The following is a 21,703-nucleotide window of genomic DNA, read 5'->3' as shown; positions in this document are numbered from 1 at the left end:
AAGAACGAGAATGACGAGAGATTGGTCGCGTACGTGTACTCAGTGTCAACGATCGAAGATACAGCGCCACACTGTCACTCCACTGTCAACATTTCTTCCTCCAGACGCACGGTTCAGAGAATTCCATATTGACATTGTTGGTCCCTTGCCACCTTCCCAACAATGCTGCTACATTCTTACATGTGTCGACCGCTTCACTCGCGGCCAGAAGCCGTTCCTATGCGAGATATGTCCGCTGAGACTGTTGCTAAGCATTCCTGCGGACATGGATTGCACGCTTCGGAACACCATCCATCATCACAACTGATCGTGGACGCCAGTTTGAGTCTTCCCTCTTCAAGGAATTCTCGCTATCCTGGCACACATCGTATCCGCACAACAGCTTATCATCCAGCAGCTAACGGAATGTGGAGCGAATGCACCGACAGCTTAAATCTTCCATAACTGCGTACGGCGAACCTTCCCGTTGGACCGAGTGCTCCCACTGTGCTCCTCGGCATGCGCACAACACTCAAAAGTGACTTGAAGTGCACCAGCGCTGAGTTGCTCTCTACGAACAACCCTTCGCCTCCCTGGTCAGTTTGTAGAAGCAAACAAAATGAGGTCTTGCCCGATTCTCTACAGTACGTGTCACGCTTGCGAACAATGATGGACAGCCTCCGTCCCACACCGACTCGCGCAAAGCAGGCTACTCATGTGTACATGTCTAAAGACCTAGATAACTGCACCCACGTTTCCTGCGCCGTGACGCGGTGAGAAAACCACTCCAGCCACCATACGACGGCCCATTCAGAGTACTTCGTCGCAGCCCGAAAACTTTCACCATTGAAATTCGTGGACGATCCGAAGTCATCTCCGTGGACAGACTAAAACCGGCGCACATGGAGCAACCGCTGAACGACACCGCCACTGAGCCACATTCGAGAATCAGCCATCCCTGCACCACACGTTCCTGAAGAACTGTACGTCCCTATGCGATTTGGGACATAATTGACATGCTTCTTCTGCCGCCGACATACTTGTGTAATATGCGGGCCTCTTCCTATACGAGGAGGGGGAGTGGTGTAGGAACAGTTTCGGTTTCGGTTTCACTGCCAATGTCTGGCAACCACGAGCAACCCTGGTGTGCCGCCGGAGGGCGCGGTCAATGTAAACATCGTCTCGAGTTCCACCCGGGGTCACAGGAGAACAGCAGACGCTTCCGAGGGACGAGACGCGCTCGTGGGGCCTCGTACAACGCAGTCATGTATACTTAGTAATAAACAGTTAATTCAGTTTAATTTAACCAAGAAATCAATTCCTCTACACATGTATACACATGCAAAATTGAAAAAAAAAAATCGGGGGGTTTCATTCCCCAACCCCACCCCTCGCTACGCCAATGCTCTATGCCGTCCTTCAGGATCATTATGGGGCCTTGCGTAAGAATCTGCACAACACCGAGGTGGCGTAATATCCCTGCTGTGGCAGATTCGCGCGCTCACAACGAGTCTCGTTGATTGGAACACGCGCGGGAGCACTTCCGGATGACGTCAAAGCTCTGGCTGTCGCAAGTTGTTGCCGCGACGACGACGACGCATTATAGGAGACAGGCCGGGCCGGTTGCAGTCACGGGGCTTTCTTATTGGAGTCAAGTGAGACCACGGCACCACTTGCGCGAAAAATGTGATTGCGCCAGACACACGCGTAAAACTTCCACTTACCAGAGGCCGTGGATGGTCCAGTAGTTCTTCTTGCTCGTTGAGACGCACTGCATAAAAATAAACGAGCATTTTGTTAACAGAGACAGCTCACAGTTCTTGTTTTGATTTCGTTCTGGCGTACACAAAATTCAGAGCTCTTCAACTACATTAAACATGAAAGCCAGCGAAGCTGTGGCATAGTGAATATTGCTACAGCGAATTTATATCTTATCATTATCGACTATGTTGAGCAAATAAATACATATACTCAAAGATCCCGGTGTTTCTTTTGCACGTTATACATATCTCATCAACGGCGGCCAACGGCGGTCTCAGAATAAAATCCTGTAGTAGTTAATGAAACCCCGTTGTTCCGAAAGTACAAAAAATGGCATGACGTTCGTTTCTTACGCAAGTGGCTTCGTCTTTGAGACAAAATTGTTCACGTCTTTCTGAAATGTCGGTGACACCATACACCTTTATGCTTACTTCTACGCCGTGTCCATTCTTTCGACATAAAAACGCTGGGTTAGTCGAGTTTTCAGCAAGGCGAAAATCTTTGTTCTACGCGTCTTCCGTACGCGTGCGCGACCCGCCAGAACTTAGCCGTACACAGATTCGCTGTAAAGAATATGTTCAACTGTAAATTTGCATCGATTGCGCACTTCCCATCTTTATGAGCATTCTCTGTTGAGATGCATCAGTTAGAGATGAGATAGGTGTGTTTTGCTTTGTATAAAGCATTTTAACTATCAATGTTCGATGACAAATTTCGCACAATTTTTTGTTTTCTACGTATTATCTGCTTTGAGGAGGGCACTATTCGGGACATTGCTGTATCGGTACATTTCGCTGAATTTGTCTTATGGTGAAGGGAAGCTATAGTCGTTTACAACCTAAGCATAAGTAGTACAAGCTCCGCCCAGAAAACCGCGGTGCGCTTGTCAATCCCCTATGCAAGAGAGTCGCAGAAGCTGGTTTCTTTTCAAGCCATAAGTACTTTTTTTTGGGTTAATGTAAACGCCAGGCCTATCGAAAACTAATGGTTCCTCGTTCCTGCCTAATATATAACCTTTGGCAATGGCAGTGATGTCAGAATCTGTAAGGAAATTTGCCAGGAGGTTTAAGTTTCACCTTAAAACCAGCGACACGAATCCGCGTCTATATTGGGAACACCAGCTATCTGAAACACCCGGTAAGGCCTGACGTGACGGAAATAAGCGATTGTGATTGGGTGGAACGTCTCTCGAAATTCTCTCTGGATGGGACAGTAATGGCTGTGGGTGGAGCTTGTGTTTATGTTTAGGTTGTAACCGACTACAGTGCCATAACCCCGGTTTTATACCATTATCCTTGTCATTTATTCAATATTCTGCCAATCAATGTGGCAAAGGGAGTCAAACAGTGCTCACCTGTGGCTCAACGGCGCATATTCCGGGGCTCCACTGCTGACTGAGGATGAAGTAGTCGTAGGTGGCGTTGGGCGAGCCGGCCGGAGTGCGCGGTCGGTCGGGGCGCCTTCGACGGTCGGTCCTGGCGTCTGCAGCGCCAGCACCACCGCGAGAAGGCGATTGCGACCGGGTGTGCGATGCCGGACCGCCGCCGTGAGAATTTCTTGCGGGACTCGGAGCTCGCTGAGCGTTCTGCGCCCAACTTCACGTTCGTGCGAGGGTGAAAAGAGACAAGTTAGAAAGAAATGCGGCGTGACTTGTGATTCCAGAAAGTGTGGCAGGTGCAGAGCGAAATTGATTGGGAAGAAAATTAGAGAGAGGAACGAGTGCTGATTGGAATTGAAGCTTAAAAAAATAGAAATTATATTCGACAGATAGGCCAATGCTTCAATGACAGTGCCAACCAGCCCGTCTACAATGTGAAGAATGAACACAGCAACCATCTAGCATTGCACTGCACGAAGTGCAAATGCAACCCTGCTTTTCAGCAAACAAGATCTTCGAAAGAAAAGTTAAAACGAAAAAAAATAAGGAAGAATTGTAGAAGTATATTGCATCAAGAAGGTAGCAGATTCATGCAGCAGCACATATATCTGATACAGAGTTTCAGTGTCTTCGCCAATACACCAAGAAAAGACAACGTCACGAGTTATCCTACGCATGCTCCCTGTTTCTTTCCTGAGGTATAAAAACATAGCTGTCCTTTTTATGAACAAATTCTGCTGAATAGGTATAGAACAAATTCTGCGTAGAAGAAATGGGAATAGAACAAATTCTGCATGAGTAAGGTCAAGTAGTGATACAACAATAAGCTAGCTTCTTTTTTTTTTTCCTTTTGAGGGCGTAGCTACTGCTTTAGTTGTCCTATGGATATTGTACTATTAGAGAACAAGCGCATTACCGAGCACCTGTCAAAATTTGTCATTCATAAATCGGCGAGTTCGGCGCCCGTCGCATTACCCCTTATCTCAACCTTGTCAATTACGCTTCGGTCTTCGCGCATCGCTTCGACCCCTTCTGATTATCTATGAACTTGAAGAGCATACCTCTGAGCGGTCATCGAAGCCAGGACGACCAGCAGCACCAGCGTAGCAAGATTCCGCCGCGTCAACGCCATGTTTCGAAGACTATCGTGCTGGTTTCTATCTCCGACGACGCTCTCCGAGACGCGGCGACTGCTTCGACCGGCGAACAGTTTCGTTCGAAAGCGTCGTCGCAGTCGGTTCCTAGTCGGTCCCTAGCGGCGCCGCGTCGACGCGGAATCTGCGAGGGTCCGCAAAGTGAAAAGCACATTATGAGAGAGGGTTAAGACACTCGGAGAAGAGAGACAAGAGATGCAGAGCATTATGAGAGGAAGGTAGGATTGGTAAGATACTTGGAGGAGCGACAGAGAGAGAGAGAGAGAGAGAGGAGAGAGAGAGAGAGAGAGAGAGAGAGAGAGAGGCTGACATAGGAGTGACGTAGAGAATGACCAAGTAACAAGAGAAAGAACGAACACATGGGAGGGGCCGTCACTTAACGCCGCTCGAGACGAGCTTCACGGCCTTCACGCCTTATCGAGAGAGGCGTACGAAACAAGTAACGTATGTACATAAGAGAAGTAAGCGCGATTGAGAGAGAGGGGGATCCGGTTTCGCCGCGTGCCAACTCGTTCAGCCGACGTCGACAACTCCCGCGGACCTCTCCCAACGAGAGCTTTGCGCCTCAATTAAAAAAAAAAAAAGACACAGAATAAGACGGACGGAAGACAAGCAGCAGGCGGACTTCCCCAACACGTGCGCTCGCGCTGCAGGAAATGAATCAATGAGCCTCGAAGTTGGAGGAACATCCACGTTCCTGCGTGGTTCCTTGCTCTGCCATTAGAGATAACGCAGGAATAACGCGGGTCAGCCCCTACAGGGAACCAGCACACAGGCAACGCTTCACTGGTGGGGCCGTATTCTGAGACGATCTCTTTCGTCTACAGTTCCGCTTGGCGTGACGTCTAAATTTTCTCGTCCAATGCAGGGGCGCAGACAAATTTCGTTCCGGGGGGGGGGGGGGGTGATATCAAGAGCTCGCAGGCCGCTATTTTAAGTATACATATGACAGCGTCGCCTGCGAACTTTTGACCACCCCTGCTTATTTGTGCGCGTGCATGTGTGCCTGTGCATTTACAGACGCAAAACTGAAAAATGGCCCAATAATTGGAGCTTCTACTTGCCCCCGCCATTCTTCCACCAGCTTATCAGCGTGCACTGAAAAACGATATCTCCAAAAGTAATCGTCTCAGAATACGACCCTTGCTCTCCCCTCTAAGAAGTACTCGCTGAGCAAGCCTGTTCATATTACCGAGGTCAGGCGAAAGGGTGCGACATCGCGAAAGTTCGTTCGTCACTCCGAAGTGTCAAAGCATCGCACATTACGAACGCTCGGCGTAGAGATCGTGGACTGACCCAGACCCCTTAGTCAAAGGAGGCCAATGTGGAAAGCGATCGAGTTCACTGGAGCGATGTCAACGCTGTAGGGTATATGGCAGACTGATCTAAACGACGTGCTCGTGTTGTGTGAAAAGCAGATATTAACCGTCATCGGGACAATAATGAGGCGTTTATGCATGAAGAAAATTAATGTATTTACGAAGATGGAACTCTAAATGTAAAGAAATGAACAAGCGCTAAGAGTGCAGAAAAGTCACGTAACGAAGCAATAGTGAGTTCGCCTACTGGAGAGGGCTGTCAACGACGTTGAGTGAGGCTTTGGGTAGCATCTCGTCCGGCAGCGCTTCACCACGGGGTTTTTGAACGCGCATTTGCCACGCTGCTCACGCTGGCCGAGGCTCTTGTAGACACGTTGCCCCTGGGGGGAACGTCTCCCCGCCACCACCCGGTTCGGACCCAGGTCGGGACGGCTGGTTTGGCTGCACGGCTGGTTTGGCCACAGGTGCTTGGACCTGGTTGGCCAGGGCTTGGAGGCATGGGAACTATTTTGCAGTCTCTGTTCCCGCGCCCTGGTCCTTCGATTTTTTTTGTTTGTTTGTTTGTATTTAGCAAAATCGGGGGGAAACATGTTGTGGCATTATGATAATTATAAAATGTCTCCTATCATTGGAAAAAAAAATCCTAAGTAAAGAGCAATAAATCAAGAGAGGAGCGCTCTTTCTCTTCTTTTCCCGTCTCGTTCCACCTCTGCGCCACGCGTCTTTGTCCTTCCTCGATGGTCTCAGAGGCGCGCAGTTCGCGCGCTGACTTGCCCTTCACACACGCCACTTATCACATCACAAACGTACACATGGTGAACGTTATTTTCTTTCATCTCGTTCTTTTTTTTTGTTTTCCCTTCTCCCCGCCACTTCACCGATGGATATTATTTGAAAATAAACATCATCGAATAACGCTTTCTCCACTCTGTCTTTTTTCTTATGTTCGCGCGCTGCAACTTTTCTGGTTTTCCCCAAGGGAAAATCCGTTTCCCGTTGCTATGATAGACTGGAATTTCCGTCTTTGAGGAACGAGTGGTACAGTGCGAGGGTAAATTTCCTTCTGTTCAACGGCTTTTCCCAGCTTGTTACATCTGTGCGTAAAATTGATTAAAGAAGACAAGGCGCCTTATAACACCTATTGTCAAACGAACCCTTTGCGAAGCATTACTTATCGCAAATACTTCACTCTAACAATGAGGTGTGGTGGTGCTGCGTAGAGTGACCACTGGAAAAACTAGCGCCATGATAGGGGAAGAGCGCGCCAATGCATTGCGGGCGTGTACATAAAAACTCTTCGCGTAAATAATGCTATTAGCGTTTGTGATAGTACTCATCGACGGCAAAGTGATAAATTGTACTTGCACACAAGGGAACCGTACAAGATCAGCTGCGAGAAAATAATTATTTATGAGGCTTTACGAGCCAAAACCACGATATGATTATGAGGCACGCCGTATGAATGCAGATTAATTTTGATCCCCTGGCATTCTACGGCATGCACCTAATATATAACAATATAATTGCTGGGGTTTCACGTCGCCAATCCTCGACACGATTATCAGACACGCCGCAGTTTGGGACTGAAGATTGGTTCTGGCCACCTAGGGTTCTCAAACGTGCACCTAAACCTAAGTACACCAGTGTTCGTGCATTCCGCCTCCATCGAAATGCGGCCGCCGTGGACGGGAATCGAACCCACGCCCTCGGGCTTAGCAGCGCGGCACCTTACCTGCTGAATTACCACGGCGGTTTGCTGCGAGCAAACTGAGTGACATGCGCAGCGATGAGGCACAGTGACAAGGTTTGAAGAATAAGCGAAGAAGCGAGAATGAATTAGAAAAAAAAAGACAAAGTGTAAGCATGGTATGATATCTTTTGCAAAATTGGTAATTTAGACGTCTTAATGGTATTCGGCCGCTGTCGTTGCTTCTCGATTTTTAATATAGTTCAACACTTGGCATACATCACAGTAATGCTTTCAGCGGCAAACTGCAAGCGCTAGCTGGCGTATCTTTGGAGCGCATAAAAAGGCGCGAGAGATTTGTTTCTAAAGAAAACAACGAAAATAGTAATATGCCGTAGCTACGAAAACAAGAAAACGAAACAGCCGATTCCACGCAAAATTTAAAGTAAAAGAGTGATGTTTTTTCTCAGTGTGAAAACTAGCGGAATCATAATTGTTAGTGTGGTGACGGCGCGGCCGCCTGGGACGCCACGCCGAGGGATGATAACGGGTGCACGCCGGGACGGCGGCCCCGATGCAGACATAGGAGATGCAGCCGAGTGCCGAGCGAAGGACCCATTAATAGAGGCAATGGAATATATACATTGTTAACGCGCCCCCTGGAGGCAAGAGAACAGGCTTCGAGATCGAAGCCGAAACCACTATATAACAGTTAGCAATTTTAAGTTAATAAATGCGCCGGTGGACGTGACGTCACTATGCTTTCATTACTACTAATAATAATTGTTGGGGTTTTACGTTCAAAAACCACGGTATAGTTATGAGGGACGCAGTAGTGGGAGGCTCCGGAAATTTCGACCACGTGGGGTCCTTTAACGTGCACTTATATCGAAGAACACGGGTCTATCCATTTTGCCTTTATCGAAATACGGCCGCCGTGGCCGGGATTCGATCTCGTGACCTTCGGGTCAGCAGTTGAACACCATAACCACTAAACCAACGTGGCGGATGCATGCATTCATTATATAACTATGCAGAAACCATGGTGCCTTCTCTATGAAAAAGAAAGTTCTAGACGTCTAAAAAACGCTGTAAAAAAGCTTTAAACGTCCTTTTAAGTCCGGATCTCTATACGCACGAAGATACTAGAATACCCGAACGAAGGGCTTCAGACGTTGTTGACAACTTCTGGTTTAACGCACGTGCAAACGTTGAAATGAGAGCGCTTTCGCATCCGCTATTTGCAAGAGAAGTCTGTCATACGAAAGTTGTAAGAACGTTTCATATTACGATAGTCACAAACACGAAGGGAAACTGTTACTTCGGGCATTTGTTGCAGCTTAACCTGAATATACGACGCATACCCACTGATGTAGCAGAGGATGATTCAGAACGAACTAAGAAAAATGAAAAGTAAGCTTGGTATTCAGGAATGTTGAAAACGTCAATAGAGGAATAGGGAAATGTTCAGTCTTTGCTTACCGCAGACAGCAAGGATCACTGCCTCAGGAACGCGCAGCAAGCTGAGGAAGCACGGTCTTACGGGCAAATAAATCTGCCTGATGAAGTTTGTTGCTTGCTTATTGCTCAGTAAACTGGCGCTACTCACTTTTGTAATTCGCCCCTGATTTCGAGTGCGGTCGTTGTTTCATTAACTGACTGATACCCACATAAACAGAGGACTAAAGTGTGCATATTACTAAAAAGTGATAGAAGGAAATGAGTGTTTATCTTAAGGGCTCGTTTTTTTTTTCGTTGTTATACACAATATTAATGAGCACTAACAGACAATAATGCCAAGGAAAGTATAGGGGATGTTATTAGTAGTAACCTATTAGTAGTAGTAGCATTAGTAGTAACCTATCCTATTAGTAGGATGTTATTATTAGGTAACCTTACATTTACTACTAATAACATTCCCTATACTTACCTTGCCATTATTGTCTGTTAGTGCTCATTAAAAAGTGATACCTGATTTAAATCAACCATAGATAATTCTAATAGGACCTATCAAGGAGGAAGCGAATAAAGGTTTTATAAAAATATTGTGTCCTGCGGTCGGTGGTCGTTGTTGTTGTCCTCCGACTATGGCTCATACCCAATTCTGGGTACTGGCCGAGTAGTGGGCGGATTTTTTCAGTAAGTTCTACTGGGTAACGCTCCTAGGTGTTAAATAATATATTGATTTGAAATGCCCGTTATCAGCAATGGAATAGTTAAAGCCGGCAGAGTTTATCAAGATATTTTTTTAGTCTCGGTGATAAATTGCTCAATGGCGACGAAAACATCTCTGTGGTTGTATGCCAGGGTAGTGGTCCCAAAAGAAAGAATAACTCGTTCTGTTAATTCCAGGCCCAGCTTACGTCGAGGTATTACCAGTGTTCTTTTTCTCGGAATCGTGAACCGGCGACAGGATAGGAAGAAGTGACCAATCGTTTCCTCCTTATTACAGAGAGAACACAGAGGGGAAGCCTCTAAACCTGATCTGTAAACGTAAAAATTAAGGGAGAAAACGCGGCAACGTAATATCGTGATGGCACCTTCTATCATCCTAAAGTTGGACAAATCGCTACGCCAGAGAAATAAAAAAAAGGCAACACTATGGCAGCATAATCTTAACTACAATTCACAAGCGCTTCTTCTCCCTCGTTAATTGTTGACCTTCGCCTCACGTGCGGTGCTCTGTAGCTAGGACGTGCACCGTTGTTTTATTGTTTCGCTATGTGCTTTAATATGGGTGTGATAGCCCACGTAGTTGCCTTCGTGGTATTATTTATTACACTTGCTGTTTCTGCGATAGAAGCAAGATAAATATATTCACATTGTGCTAAATGCGACGAAGGCCACTAAACTTACAATGCGTTTTAACATTTGTCGCCCAAGATGCACTAACAGCCGCCAAAATGCCGTTTCTGGTTTCATTCACGCAACAATAACAATCATTCCTGGCGTTTTCCGTTTCAAAACCGCGATATGATTATGAGGCACGCCGTAGTGGAGGGCTCCGCATAATTTCGACAGTCTAATATTCTTTAACCTGCCGTGACATCGCACAGTATACGGGCCTCTAGCATTTCGCCTCCATCGAAATGCGACCGCCGCGGCTGTGATCGAACCCGCGACCTTCGGGTCAGCATCCGAGCACCGTAGCCCCTGTACCGCCGAGGCGGACTCATTCCCGCAGAGAAACTTATATAGTTTTGATCCCTACTTTTATGAATATTTTATTTGGGCACGGCAGCTCTGCTGGAACGATGAGCTCAAATTCCTTTGAGTTTATCGTACAGGTGAGCAAACGTTCTGGGAAATGTTTTCCTTCGGATGAATAATGCCTTATTGTGCTGCCGTGCCCAACAGTGCTTTCAGATTTATTATGCGATTTCTGCGTGCGTGTTTCTAAGTTACAGCTCACAGCCGGTGATGTCGAGACTAACCCTGGGCCTGATTACGCTCAGTTTTCGAGACAGCTACAGCAAATCGCGGACGACATTCATACGCTGAAGGAGGAACGCCTAACAACCATTGATGCAAAACTCGATAAACTAAGCCAACTTGACAGCAAGGTTTCCACATGTATGGACCAGATTACTAACCTTCAGAAAGCCCTCTTGGCTCTCGAACTCAATGTAGACGATCTCGAAAATCGATCAAGACGGTCAAACCTAATTGTTTATGGTCTTCCTGAAGAAGCGAAGGAAGGCGACGACTCGCTTGAGCAAAAAGTGAACGAGAAGATCTTGAAGGATGTCTTTGAAGTGACATATTTGTTGAAATTGAAAGGATTCACAGATTATTTTATTTATTTATTTATTTATTTATTTATTTATTTATTTATTTATTTATTTATTTATTTATTTATTTATTTATTTATTTATTTATTTATTACTGCCAACTTGTTTTACAAGCCATAGGCAGGTGTGGATTGTACAAAAGAAAACGTTGAGCAATTTGTGAAAACAATTCGAAACAAATCTGTGACATTAGACTAAAAACAGCGTTGAACAATCTTTACTGTTTGTGAAACACAGGAAACAATAGAATCCAGTAAAACACACACGATAATACAGGTGAAAATACTCCTAAGAAAATACAGAGATCACAGAGTGAAATTTTGACAGTTTAGGACAAATAAAAATAACTACAAGGGGAAAAAAGACAAGAATGTGCAAAAGAGCGCATGTTCACACATTAGTCTGTTCGGCAACGAAAAGAGGGGTGTAATGGCTTTTCTTTCAGACCATTAGGCAACAAAAACAGACCGATCATTTTGAGGCTTCTGGACTACCGCGACCAAGTGCACATTTTGAGCAACTGTTATAAGCTAAAGGGGAGTGGTTTTTCAATAAGCGAAGATTTTTCATGGCGGGTAAGGAACATCAGAAAAGAGCTCTGGAGCTATGCAAAACAAAAAAAAAAAAGAAAAGAGAATCTGGGGCGAAGGTATCGCTAGTTCATGACAAGCTGCGCATCAACGGAGACCTTTACAGATAGGATGCGGACACGAAATTATGTGGTCCTAATGCACTCAAATTCCAGCACTTATAGCAAAAAAAAAAAAAAAGAAAAGAGCGACCAGGAACACTACCAGCGAGTACTCGGCGCAACGCGCCCCGCCGGAAATAACCTTTTGCAATATAAATGCGCGTAGTGTATTAAAAAAGACGGACTTTCTTGAGGCATTGCTTGTCGGTGTTGAACCAGATTTTGTTGCTTTAACCGAGACATGGCTAACTGCCGATATCAGGGACAGTGAAATCACACCGCCTAATTATGTAATCGCTCGGAAAGACCGACCAACACGTGGCGGAGGCGTTGCCTTACCGATTAAAAAGAAAATTCCATGTGTAGCGTTGCCTGAAGTCACAGGAGTGAAAGATATTTTTTGTAAGCTGCCATTTACTACATGTAATATTGTCGTCGGTTGCGTTTATCGTAGTCCCTCAAGTGGTGTTGATGTGATGCAAAAACTCTGTCACTATGTGCAAGATAATGTCAAGCATTCTAGACTAATACTCCTAGGCAATTTTAATCTGCCTGACGTGAACTGACAGACGTTTCAACATGACTCCTCTAGTTACGATGTACTTTTTGTTTTCATGCTATCACTTAATCTTAGCCAAGTAGTAACAGAATCAACACGTGTACAGGGAACTACCTCCAACATATCAGATTTAATTTTCATGAGCCACCATTTCCCGTTAGATCAGACTAAACTTGAATTGCTTGATGACATATCTGATCACAAGATAACTTTGTGTGCCGTGCCTGCCCAGAACACTACAGTTTCATCTCAGCCACGCATAACTTACCTGGACTTCAGTAGAGCAGACGATAGAGCTATAGTAGACTGCTTATCTTTCGAATTCACGGGCTTTGAAGAATGTTCCATAAATCCTCTCACAGATATTTAGACGCTATGGCACAAATTCAAAACGATCCTTTTTCACTGCATCACAAAATACGTACCATCTAATGTTAAAAAAATGTGCTACATTCTCGCATCATTATTTAAATTGTTGTGTTCAGGATAACTATTAAGCTGTCTGGTCTGGTTACACAGTTCCGCAGTTCTTGCAGTTTCTGCTGTGTGCATTGTCTTATAATATTTTAATTAATTAATTTATTTATTTATTCATTTTAACATTACGGGACATTTCATTACCGTAAGGTTCAGATATCCAATTCACAGCCAGCACCCCCAGTATTAAGCAATATTGAGGGATAATCATCACCATCAGAATAATAATTAATAATTGTCAGGGTTTCACGTCCGAAAGTCACGATATAATTATGAGGAACGCCGCTGTGGACGGCTCCGGAAATTTCGACCACCCAGGTTTCTTTGACGTGCACCTAAGTACACAGACCTCGAGCGTATCGCTTCTATCGAATTGCGGGTCATCCTCATCGTCAAGATAAATCTGAGTGTGAGGCCCTTGGTCTCTACACAATTTACTAAGCGGTCCCTTATCGGCGAAAGGCGATAAATCGGCGCTGGGATAAATGGGTGCGACTTGATAGCCCGCGAATGCTTGACACGCCGCTCTCAAGATTGCGCAGGCGAAGAGCGTAATACCGCAATATGAACTTTCCCTCGCCGCTATCGCGTGGACTTCTTACGCAATCGTTGCTCGTAATATTTTGCTGCGAGTGTCGAGAATTATCCGCTTCTGTATATCACGGAGTCAGTCGTTTCGGCCTTGAGGGACTGAAAGCTTGTAGCGTTGCGGGCGCTACGTTCGTGGCGGCCAACCGTATGGCTATCTCAAGGATCGTTGCATGCAGAGAGTGCTGGGTTACCGCTTAAAAGGACACTAAAGTGAAACGTTAAACGAGTTCGGACTGACCAGTCTTACTTTGAAAACTCTGCTGTCATTAATATCGCCATCATAGGTTTAATAATGGAACACAAGTTCAAAACAAAAGTTCCCTCTTTGAATTTCGCGCCGAAATTCGCCACACGTGACGCCACGGATTTCGATGCGTTTTCCCGTATTCTGGCGACATTGCCGCAACGAAATTATCTGAAACTTGGAATTTTATGTCTGTGGCACTCTTAAAAGACAATGAACTTCATTTTTTTTTCGCCAATTACGAAATACGTAGATTCCACGGCTTCGAAATCTGTGATGTCGTGGGGATAGCTGCAGAAACTTCAATGTGCCATCACCACCCGCATTTTTTTTGGCGTTGTCTTACTTACCAAGCGTCCCGCGACAAGCGTGGTGATATCGGTATTCTGAAACAGCAACTTACTGATACGAGAAAAATCGTTTGTCTCTTTAGTGTCCCTTTAAGCCTGTGAGACTGTTTGACGGCAATCGCTCCGCCGAGAAGGATGACTTTTGCGTATGCTAAGTCCCTTGGAACGACAAACTAGCCCAGCTTTTGCCCTTACCCTCGTCCTGCGGGTTCGCAAAGCATCACCATCAGCAGCAGCTGCTCAAACCGCTCCACATTATGTAATAAGCTACTGCAGCCAGGAAAATTAAAGAAGTACCTTAAGGGACAAGAAGAGATCAGAGCGGGCTAGGGAGCAAAGGCGTGTTAAAAGAAGTGGACATGGGAAAGGCATGTAGCGAGAATGCAAGATAACCGCTGGTGATTGAGAGTAACAGACTAGATTTTAATAGAAGGCAAGCGTGCGTGGGGGAGGCAGAAGGTTAGGCGGGCAGATGAGATTAAGAAGTTTGTGAGGACAACGCGGCCGCAGCACGCCCAGCACTGGGTTAATTGTAGAAACATGGGATATGCCTTTGCCCTGCAGTGGGCGTAGTCGGATGATGATGATGACACATGGCCAACCATACGCGTATGATACTGGGAATTTGTGTCGTAAGCAGAATTTTATTCACCATTGGATGGGGGTAAGAGGCTCCAGCGATTTTCCATTACAAAACGCATTTATTATCGATTAATGTTCCACGATGAAGGGGACGAAGTACACAGGAACAAACGGAATAGAGGACGGCACAACAGTAAAAAACTCGAAATCGAATCGTTTCGGAAGTGGCCGAAACCACAATCGTGCCACGATGACTTGTCAGGCGGCGACACCAGGACTCTCAACTCGGCGATGCTTGAGGAGGACTCATTGGTTTCGTCTCGCATCCGGCATCACCTGTGACACTTCCTTAGCTGTTACTACAGCAAGGGGTTACAGAAACAGCTGTTACTCCAGCAGCAGGCGACAGCAACAGCTACAGCAACAGGAACAGCTACAACAACAGCACCTACAGCAGCAACAGATGCAGCAAGAACAGATGCAGCAAGAACAGATGCGCCAACAACAGATGCAGCAACAACAGATGCAGCAACAGATGCAGCAACAACAGATGCAGCAACAGATGCAGCAACAACAAATGCAGCAACAGTAACGTTGCAGCGACTGCGGTTGAAGCTGCACTTGTTGCCGTCCTCGCCAGTACTTGCTGCAGACTCTGCCGTCCCACTGCCTGTCGTCGTAGCTGCTTTCGTCCCCCGCACTATTGCCGTTGCTGGCCCTGCTGCACCTGCGCATTGTGTTTGGCCTTCCAGTCCTGGAACTCCTGCTTGACGCTGGCCAGGAGCTTGGGGTTCGTGTACAGGTCCAGCGCCGTGAGGGCCAGCATCTTGATCGCCTTGCGGGCGCACGCCTGCGCTTCGCGAGAGCCCGCGGCCGAGGCGAAGCTCCGCGTGTGGTTGTTGCCGGCGCTGGGGATGGCGAACGTGGCGTGTAGGAAGGGTAGCGCCTGTGACGCGTTGCCCGCGTCCGAGGAGGCGCCAAACGGAACGACGAGCGCGTCGTCAGGGTCGGAGAACGTTACGCCTGCGCAAACAGCGTTGCCACGTCTTCAAGTTTGTACTATAGCGTCATCTGCGGATCTTCTACGCGAGCTACAACATCCGCGGCTGCTTTTGTCGCGACAACAGCTCGAGGTGCAGTCGCACTGTCGCCGTTGGCGCGCAGCCGTCGCCGTGTTGTTCCGTTATAGAAAGCGCATGCGACCCGTCGAGGTAGTCTAGTGGCTATGGTGCTTGACTGCTCAGCCGAAGGTCTCGGGATTGAATCCCTGCCATGGCAGTTGCATTTCGATGGAGGCGAAATGCTATAGGACCGTGTGCTGAGATTTAGGTGCGCGTTATAGAACACTAATTAGTCGTAATTTCTGGAGACCCCCTCCCCCCCCCTACGGCGTCCTTCACAATCATATCGTGGTGTTGGAACGTAAAACCACAAGAATTACTATTATTATTAAAAGCGCATGCCCCACTAGCGCGCGGAGGTTCTGAGACAGCTTTATCATTAACAACAGTAATGAGGTGCGTTTAGCGCTTACCGACTCGAGGGGTAACACTCGCGTGCCTCAGAAAGAAAATGATGAGAGATACCATCTTAGCTGATTATCTAAGTTAATGGGAAGCGCGTTTTAAATTAAGCGATGCAAGTAACATCAGAGTAACAAACAATCTTTTTGTTCTCTTAAGAGTACACCTGGCGTCACAAGGAGTCAGCGGCGACTCGCTACTACTCAACCACCAAAACCACCACCACCACCACCACAACAACAACAACAACGACAACAACAACAACAACAACAACAACAACCGTTTAGTCACTCTGCTTGTGCCTACAAACTGCCCAGTTCAGGCAAGAGGCTGCTCACCCATGTCACGCGCGTGCTTGGCGTAGATCGCGATGAGAGCGTTGTTGTGCACGAAGTCCTTGTAGACGATGCTCTTCTCCTGCACGAGCGAGCAGTCGGTGGCCTCGGCCGCCGCCTCGAGGCACGCCTCGACGCGCTTCATCAGCGCGGCCAGTTCGGGCACAGTGGGGGCGCGCACGTGGTACACCACCCGGCTCGTCTCCGGCATCACGACGACGTTCCGCCCGGACTCCAGCTGGGCGCCTGCCGGTGCCAACGAGCGCTTGATTAGAATCTTTGTCGACGTCATCTTTGAAACGGGGTGGCCACAATCGCTCCTCTAACAGCGGAGATGTTTAAGCTCGGAGTAAGACCGGTGTCGTAGATAGAAAATTCGGCGGGCATGCGCCACAGAAAGCTGATATGTGCCAAGCAGCTCCTAGCATAGCAAATCCATGTATAGTATAGTATAGTATAGTATAGTATAGTATAGTATAGTATAATAATAATAATAATATCTGGGGTTTAACGTCCCAAAACCAAGATATGATTATGAGAGACGCCGTAGTGGAGCACTCCGGAAATTTCGACCACCTGGGGTTCTTTAACGTGCACCTAAATCTAAGTACACGGGCCTCAGACATTTTCGCCTCCACCGAAAATGCAGCCGCCGCGGCCGGGATTCGATCCCGCGACCTTCGGGTCAGCAGCCGAGCGCCATAACCACTAGACCACCGTGGCGGGGCGTATAGTATAGTATAGTATGGTATAGTATAGTATAGTATAGTATAGTATAGGATAGTATAGTGTAATGTAGTATAGTATAGCATAGTATAGCAGAGCAAGGGGGCGGGAAAGGGAAGTGAGGGTGAGGGGAAGTATGATGAAAAGGAAGAGGTGAGAGGGTAAACCATAGACTATCCATGTACAGTACAGCTATAGCGAACTAGAAGACTATAGTTCACTATAGTATAGCATAGCAAGGGGTGACAAAGAAGTGAGGGCGAGGAGGGGTGATGTGAGGACTAGGAGGAGGGAAAGGAGGAGAGAGGGCAATATGGAAAGAGATAAAGAAAGAAACATGAAAGTAACAAGGAGAACAGGAGGAAAGATGAAGAAGGAATTCAATGTGCGTTTGCCAGGTGGTGGCGCTTGCTTACCAGCTTTGCTGTCTATTTCAAATTGTGATTTACAGCAAACGGGGAGACACAAGACAGACAAAGACAGCGCTCGTCTTCGTTGGTCTCTGTCTCGTGTCTTCCCCTGCGCTGTAAATTACAATTTGACATGGAATACCAACTAGCCCGTACTCAGACCTTGCTTCCGCTGTCTACTCAGATTTCACAGGCGTGGAAATGCCTTCAGTTTTTTTGTTATAATCAAATGTTTATTGCATTCTCGTTATCTGTTTCCGATCCCTCAATCAAGCCTATATTAACGCATTTTCTCGCGTACAACCCGCAGCCGCAAACATAAACCACGGAAAAATAAAAATTAGAAATAAAAGACGCCCGCGTATCCTCGTGAAGCCACCGTTCTTGCATTATCGTGAAGCAGTGCCATGGAGCCAACTTGCACACCAAGATGCGCGTGTAACCCGAACCTCGAGTTTCGCTCCGAATTTTCTGCACATCTTGTACGGAAGAAAATACGGTACGCCTGCAACGGCTACGGCTAGGCGGAGTCGTTACTCGTCGAATGTCCGACGACTTTCTCGTCTTAAGCGCATTTTTCGGAGTTTGCGTAACTGGTACAGTGCGTTTTTTATGTTATAACTGCTCAGGTTATTGTTTCATTTTTAGTATATGGGCTTCTGTATGCCTTAAAGCTTGTTAAGCGTGTCACGCGCTGTAACAATTCTTATGTCGCTTGTTCCCCCGCTTCCTCATGTTATGCCGGAAGGGCCCTGATGACATCTAAATAAATAAATAAATAAATAAATAAATAAATAAATAAATAAATAAATAAATAAATAAATAAATAAATAAATGAATAGACAATACTCGCCCATTATTCTGCTGGGAGGCTTCACCTGCTGGCGAAGGAGCGCCATGTTCACGTAGGACCCGACGGCGGCGTCCAGAGCGCTAGCCGCTTCCCAGGGACACTTGAAGCGGGGGCTGCACTGAAACTGCCCGGTGATCTGTGGATGGAAAGAGGACCCACGAAAGCTTAGCTGTCGTCAAGGGAAACCCAGCAGTTACAACAGCAAGACGAAAACACTTAAGCCGAGTGCACATTCTAGCTGGCACACAAGCTGTACACGAAAGAAAGGGTTATCGCGAGAGCGACACATTTACATAGACAGATACATGGAATTATTGGTGCTGTGGACGGACATGCTTCGTTTCTACCTGCTGACCGGCGGCGAGCGGCAGTTTGACGCTGTCTAAGGTCGCCGGGTGTGCCAAGAGAGCCGCCTCCGTGTCCTTGAAGGCGCCCTTCTGCAGGAGGATCTCCTTGCCGCCGAAGTTCTCCTGGCCCGGAGTGCCCAGCACCACAACCTAAAAGCCCGACGGGGAGGGGGTAGAAATATTACAGCAAAAGTCTTGTATCAATGAAATTACAGTCCATGTGTATGGAGATGTGGTTGGTGACGTGTGTCCCACCACAATTCGACTGAACACATAACTGAGTACTGACGTGATTCGTTCATTGCATTGTGGAAACAGCGCAAAAAAGAAATAACAGACGAAACACAGGAAAAGTAAAGAACGCATAGAAGCTCTGTCTTTCAACTGAAGCGTTATTCCTAAGAGACAAGCCCTATAGGGAAAGGACAATATTAAGAGAAGTCTGCGCAAGAGCGGGAGTCTGCGCAACAGTGTGTTTGTATGCGTGTGCGTGGCACCAGATCGGTTTTTAAAAAAAGGCACCTGGTCCTGCAGGTGTTCAACAGAACACGGTGCTGAAGACCCGCACACGTTTAAGTAGGGAATTAGACTAGTTGATTTTCATTCTTTTGCGCAATGCACTCAATACACACATTGCCACACGTCGCATAATGACAGGTTCTCTATTGTAGGTAGAAAACGAGGAACAGTGCAAAACACAGGACAGAGGCGGGCAACACTTAGTCCGTCTCTGACCGGTTGTTCTGTGGTTTGAGGGTTTCTCGTTTTCTATGGTCATGCACCAACCGGCCCAAATAAGCACTCTAGAGCAGCTCATCTCTGTTAAACGGTTTGCCGCAGTACACTGGTGCCATGCGGCCAAGCACACGTAACTCACTGTGGTTACGCATATGGCTTGTGCAGTCAAGCCCATGGGCGTAGGCAGAATTTTGTCCTGGGGGGTGCAAACCCGTGTTGCTTCGTGGTGGGCGAAGGGAGAGCGCTTGTGCGGCTTGGGTAGGGGACAAGTAGTGCTCGTGGGCTTAGGGGGGGGGGGGGGGGGGGGGTGCTTGAAGTGCCCCTGTTGCACTCCCTCGCCTACGCCCATGGTCAAGCCTATTAAAAGTGGAAAGTTGGCACAGTAATGATCCTTGTACTTCATTGGCTTAGCCAGGGGGAGGGGGTGGGGAATTACAGCCCCCCCCCCCTTGTTTTTGAATTTCGCACGTGCATACATACAGGCACACATGGAAATACGAGCACGAACATGCATAAAGGTTGGTTGATGATTCCAGATTGAGTAGCCGTTCTTTCTTACCTTCCCGTGAATGTTCTTGAATTCTTTCATCGTCTCCTTGACGGCGATCGCAGCGCCGACGGCACACTCGGCGACCAGGTTGTGGCCGCAGGCGTGGCCGATCTCGGGCAGCGCGTCGTATTCGCAGATGAAGGAAATCGTAGGTCCTGCACCAAGTCGATCAAGAACACGTTAAGTCTCTGCTTGGTGCTATTGTGCTAATAGGAGCTAATACCGTGTAGTTGGCTACATGACCAAGACACTTAAAAAGATTGATTTCGTACGCATATATGCGTTCTTTTATTGAAAACTAAAGAAAAGCAGAAAAAGACAAGTAATAGGGCCGACAGCTTTTGATTATTTCATAGGAAAATGAGACATGCAAGGACACAATAAAAAAGTACAACGGAAGAAATGTGAAAACATATCAACAAGTGAGCATACACGAATAAATAAATCAATTTGGCAGTCAGCGCTGTGTCTCGTCTTTTCCTGCTGCGTACCGTCTCAGGCGCTGTTTTTCACCTCCAAGATATTGACACGATTACCTGACTTCTTTCATTGTTCATAAGTTTCACAGGCTTCACGGGCTAAAACTGCTACACATGTTCTATGTGTCCGTTTTTTAAAGATCACGGAGGTGGTGGGAGCGAGGGTTGAACTCCCCCTTCGCCTCTGGCTACGCCAAGGATGCTTCCGAAGGCTGTCGGCACGTGCTCAGTCAAAACAACGCAAAAAGCTATGAAACGCTTCATGGCGACCTCACTCGATAAAACACTGCGCTCACCGCCGAATCCTCCGGGAGACGTGAACTCCGCCTTGAAGGCGGTGTCCAGGCCGTACCGTCGGGTGACCTTGAAGCCCCTGCGCTCCAGGAACTCGCAGAGCTTCTCGTGCGCCGTGGCCTCCTTCATCGAAGTCTCCGCGTTGGCCCACAGGAACTGGCTCAGGTCCCACAGATCTCCGGCACAACTCTCGACCGCTTGGTGCACCCTCGCTCCCAGCGCAAGAGCCATGACGCCTATACACCTCGGTATACGCTGGCGTCACGTAACACAGGGACCGACCTTCTGCGGCAAAGAAGCGCGGGCACGGATACAATTTACAACGGCTTCGTAGAGCTTCAAGAGTACAGACTTAGCGCTAACGGTTCGGTACATCCAAAGAGGCCATAGCGCTGACAAGACAGGAACACCAAAGGTCCCAAAACACGATTATGAATATGACGGATGCCGTAGTAAGAGGACCTTGGATAATTCGGCCACCTGGGGTCTTAACATGCACCTAAATCTAAGTACCCGGGCATAAGCATTTCCCCGCCAGTGAAATGCCACCTTCGCGGCCGGGATCCGATTCCGTGACCGTCGGGTCAGCAGTCAATCACCGTAACTGCAAGACCACCGCGGAGGGTTCAGGTACGAAGGAAGACAACAGGACGTGCTCTTCTTCGTCCCTGTCTTTTCAGTGCTATGGCCTCCTTGGATGATCGTGGAGCTTACACGTTCGAGAAGCTCACCCGCGGTTTGTTCCTCTTAATCGACAGAGGCGGTAGACCTGAAACCGGGCGTACTGTACCTCGATGGAGTTGCACGCGGAGCTCGATCGAACGCGGCTCTCTCGAGCGATCGTCAAGTCCTTTCTGGAACCGCGTGCGGCGATGAAGATGATGA

At 47.4% G+C, this 21,703-nt stretch overlaps 3 protein-coding genes across 5 annotated transcripts in view; all 3 read right to left on the bottom strand.

Annotated features, from left to right (window-relative positions):
- Positions 1–4,415, bottom strand: part of LOC119373656 (ribonuclease Oy) — a 335,955-nt gene extending 331,540 nt beyond the window's left edge. Inside the window, exons 1-3 of one of the 3 annotated variants that reach the window (XM_049410892.1) lie at positions 4,180–4,415; positions 3,095–3,335; positions 1,704–1,750 (exon numbers count right to left, since the gene is read on the bottom strand). In XM_049410892.1, coding sequence (XP_049266849.1) covers positions 1,704–1,750; positions 3,095–3,335; positions 4,180–4,250 — 359 coding nt within the window. In that variant the 5' untranslated portion in view covers positions 4,251–4,415. The remainder of the gene's footprint in view (positions 1–1,703; positions 1,751–3,094; positions 3,336–4,179) is intronic. The other 2 variants (XM_049410894.1, XM_049410893.1) reach the window with 2 other exon arrangements.
- A 10,736-nt stretch (positions 4,416–15,151) lies between these two features.
- On the bottom strand, positions 15,152–16,662 carry LOC125756333 (xaa-Arg dipeptidase-like). The gene is made up of 2 exons (XM_049410897.1): positions 16,425–16,662; positions 15,152–15,586 (listed from the first exon to the last, which is right to left on the bottom strand). The coding sequence occupies exons 1-2, from the start codon at positions 16,630–16,632 to the stop codon at positions 15,264–15,266; spliced, it is 531 nt and encodes a 176-aa protein (XP_049266854.1). The 5' UTR covers positions 16,633–16,662; the 3' UTR covers positions 15,152–15,263.
- A 1,051-nt stretch (positions 16,663–17,713) lies between these two features.
- On the bottom strand, positions 17,714–21,060 carry LOC119374937 (xaa-Arg dipeptidase). The gene is made up of 5 exons (XM_049411097.1): positions 20,821–21,060; positions 20,055–20,200; positions 18,758–18,907; positions 18,411–18,546; positions 17,714–17,733 (listed from the first exon to the last, which is right to left on the bottom strand). The coding sequence occupies exons 1-5, from the start codon at positions 21,047–21,049 to the stop codon at positions 17,714–17,716; spliced, it is 681 nt and encodes a 226-aa protein (XP_049267054.1). The 5' UTR covers positions 21,050–21,060.
- Between the last annotated feature and the right edge of the window lie 643 nt (positions 21,061–21,703).

The sequence above is a fragment of the Rhipicephalus sanguineus genome, chromosome 11 (assembly GCF_013339695.2).
Source record: "Rhipicephalus sanguineus isolate Rsan-2018 chromosome 11, BIME_Rsan_1.4, whole genome shotgun sequence".
NCBI classification, from domain to species: domain Eukaryota; kingdom Metazoa; phylum Arthropoda; class Arachnida; order Ixodida; family Ixodidae; genus Rhipicephalus; species Rhipicephalus sanguineus.
Note: the sequence above shows the minus strand (reverse complement) of the source record. Positions and strands in the feature narration are given on the sequence as shown.

Excerpts from the sequence above, each read along its gene's own strand:
- LOC125756333 (XM_049410897.1), bottom strand. The coding sequence starts at position 16,632 with ATGCCGGAGACGAGCCGGGTGGTGTACCACGTGCGCGCCCCCACTGTG. Across the intron at positions 15,587-16,424 it reads CAAGCACGCGCGTGACATGG|GCGTAACGTTCTCCGACCCT; the intron begins GTGAGCAGCCTC and ends CTGTTTGCGCAG.
- LOC119374937 (XM_049411097.1), bottom strand. The coding sequence starts at position 21,049 with ATGGCTCTTGCGCTGGGAGCGAGGGTGCACCAAGCGGTCGAGAGTTGT. Across the intron at positions 20,201-20,820 it reads GTCTCCCGGAGGATTCGGCG|GACCTACGATTTCCTTCATC; the intron begins GTGAGCGCAGTG and ends GACTTGGTGCAG. Across the intron at positions 17,734-18,410 it reads GCCTCCCAGCAGAATAATGG|ACAGCGGAAGCAAGGTCTGA; the intron begins GCGAGTATTGTC and ends AAATCTGAGTAG.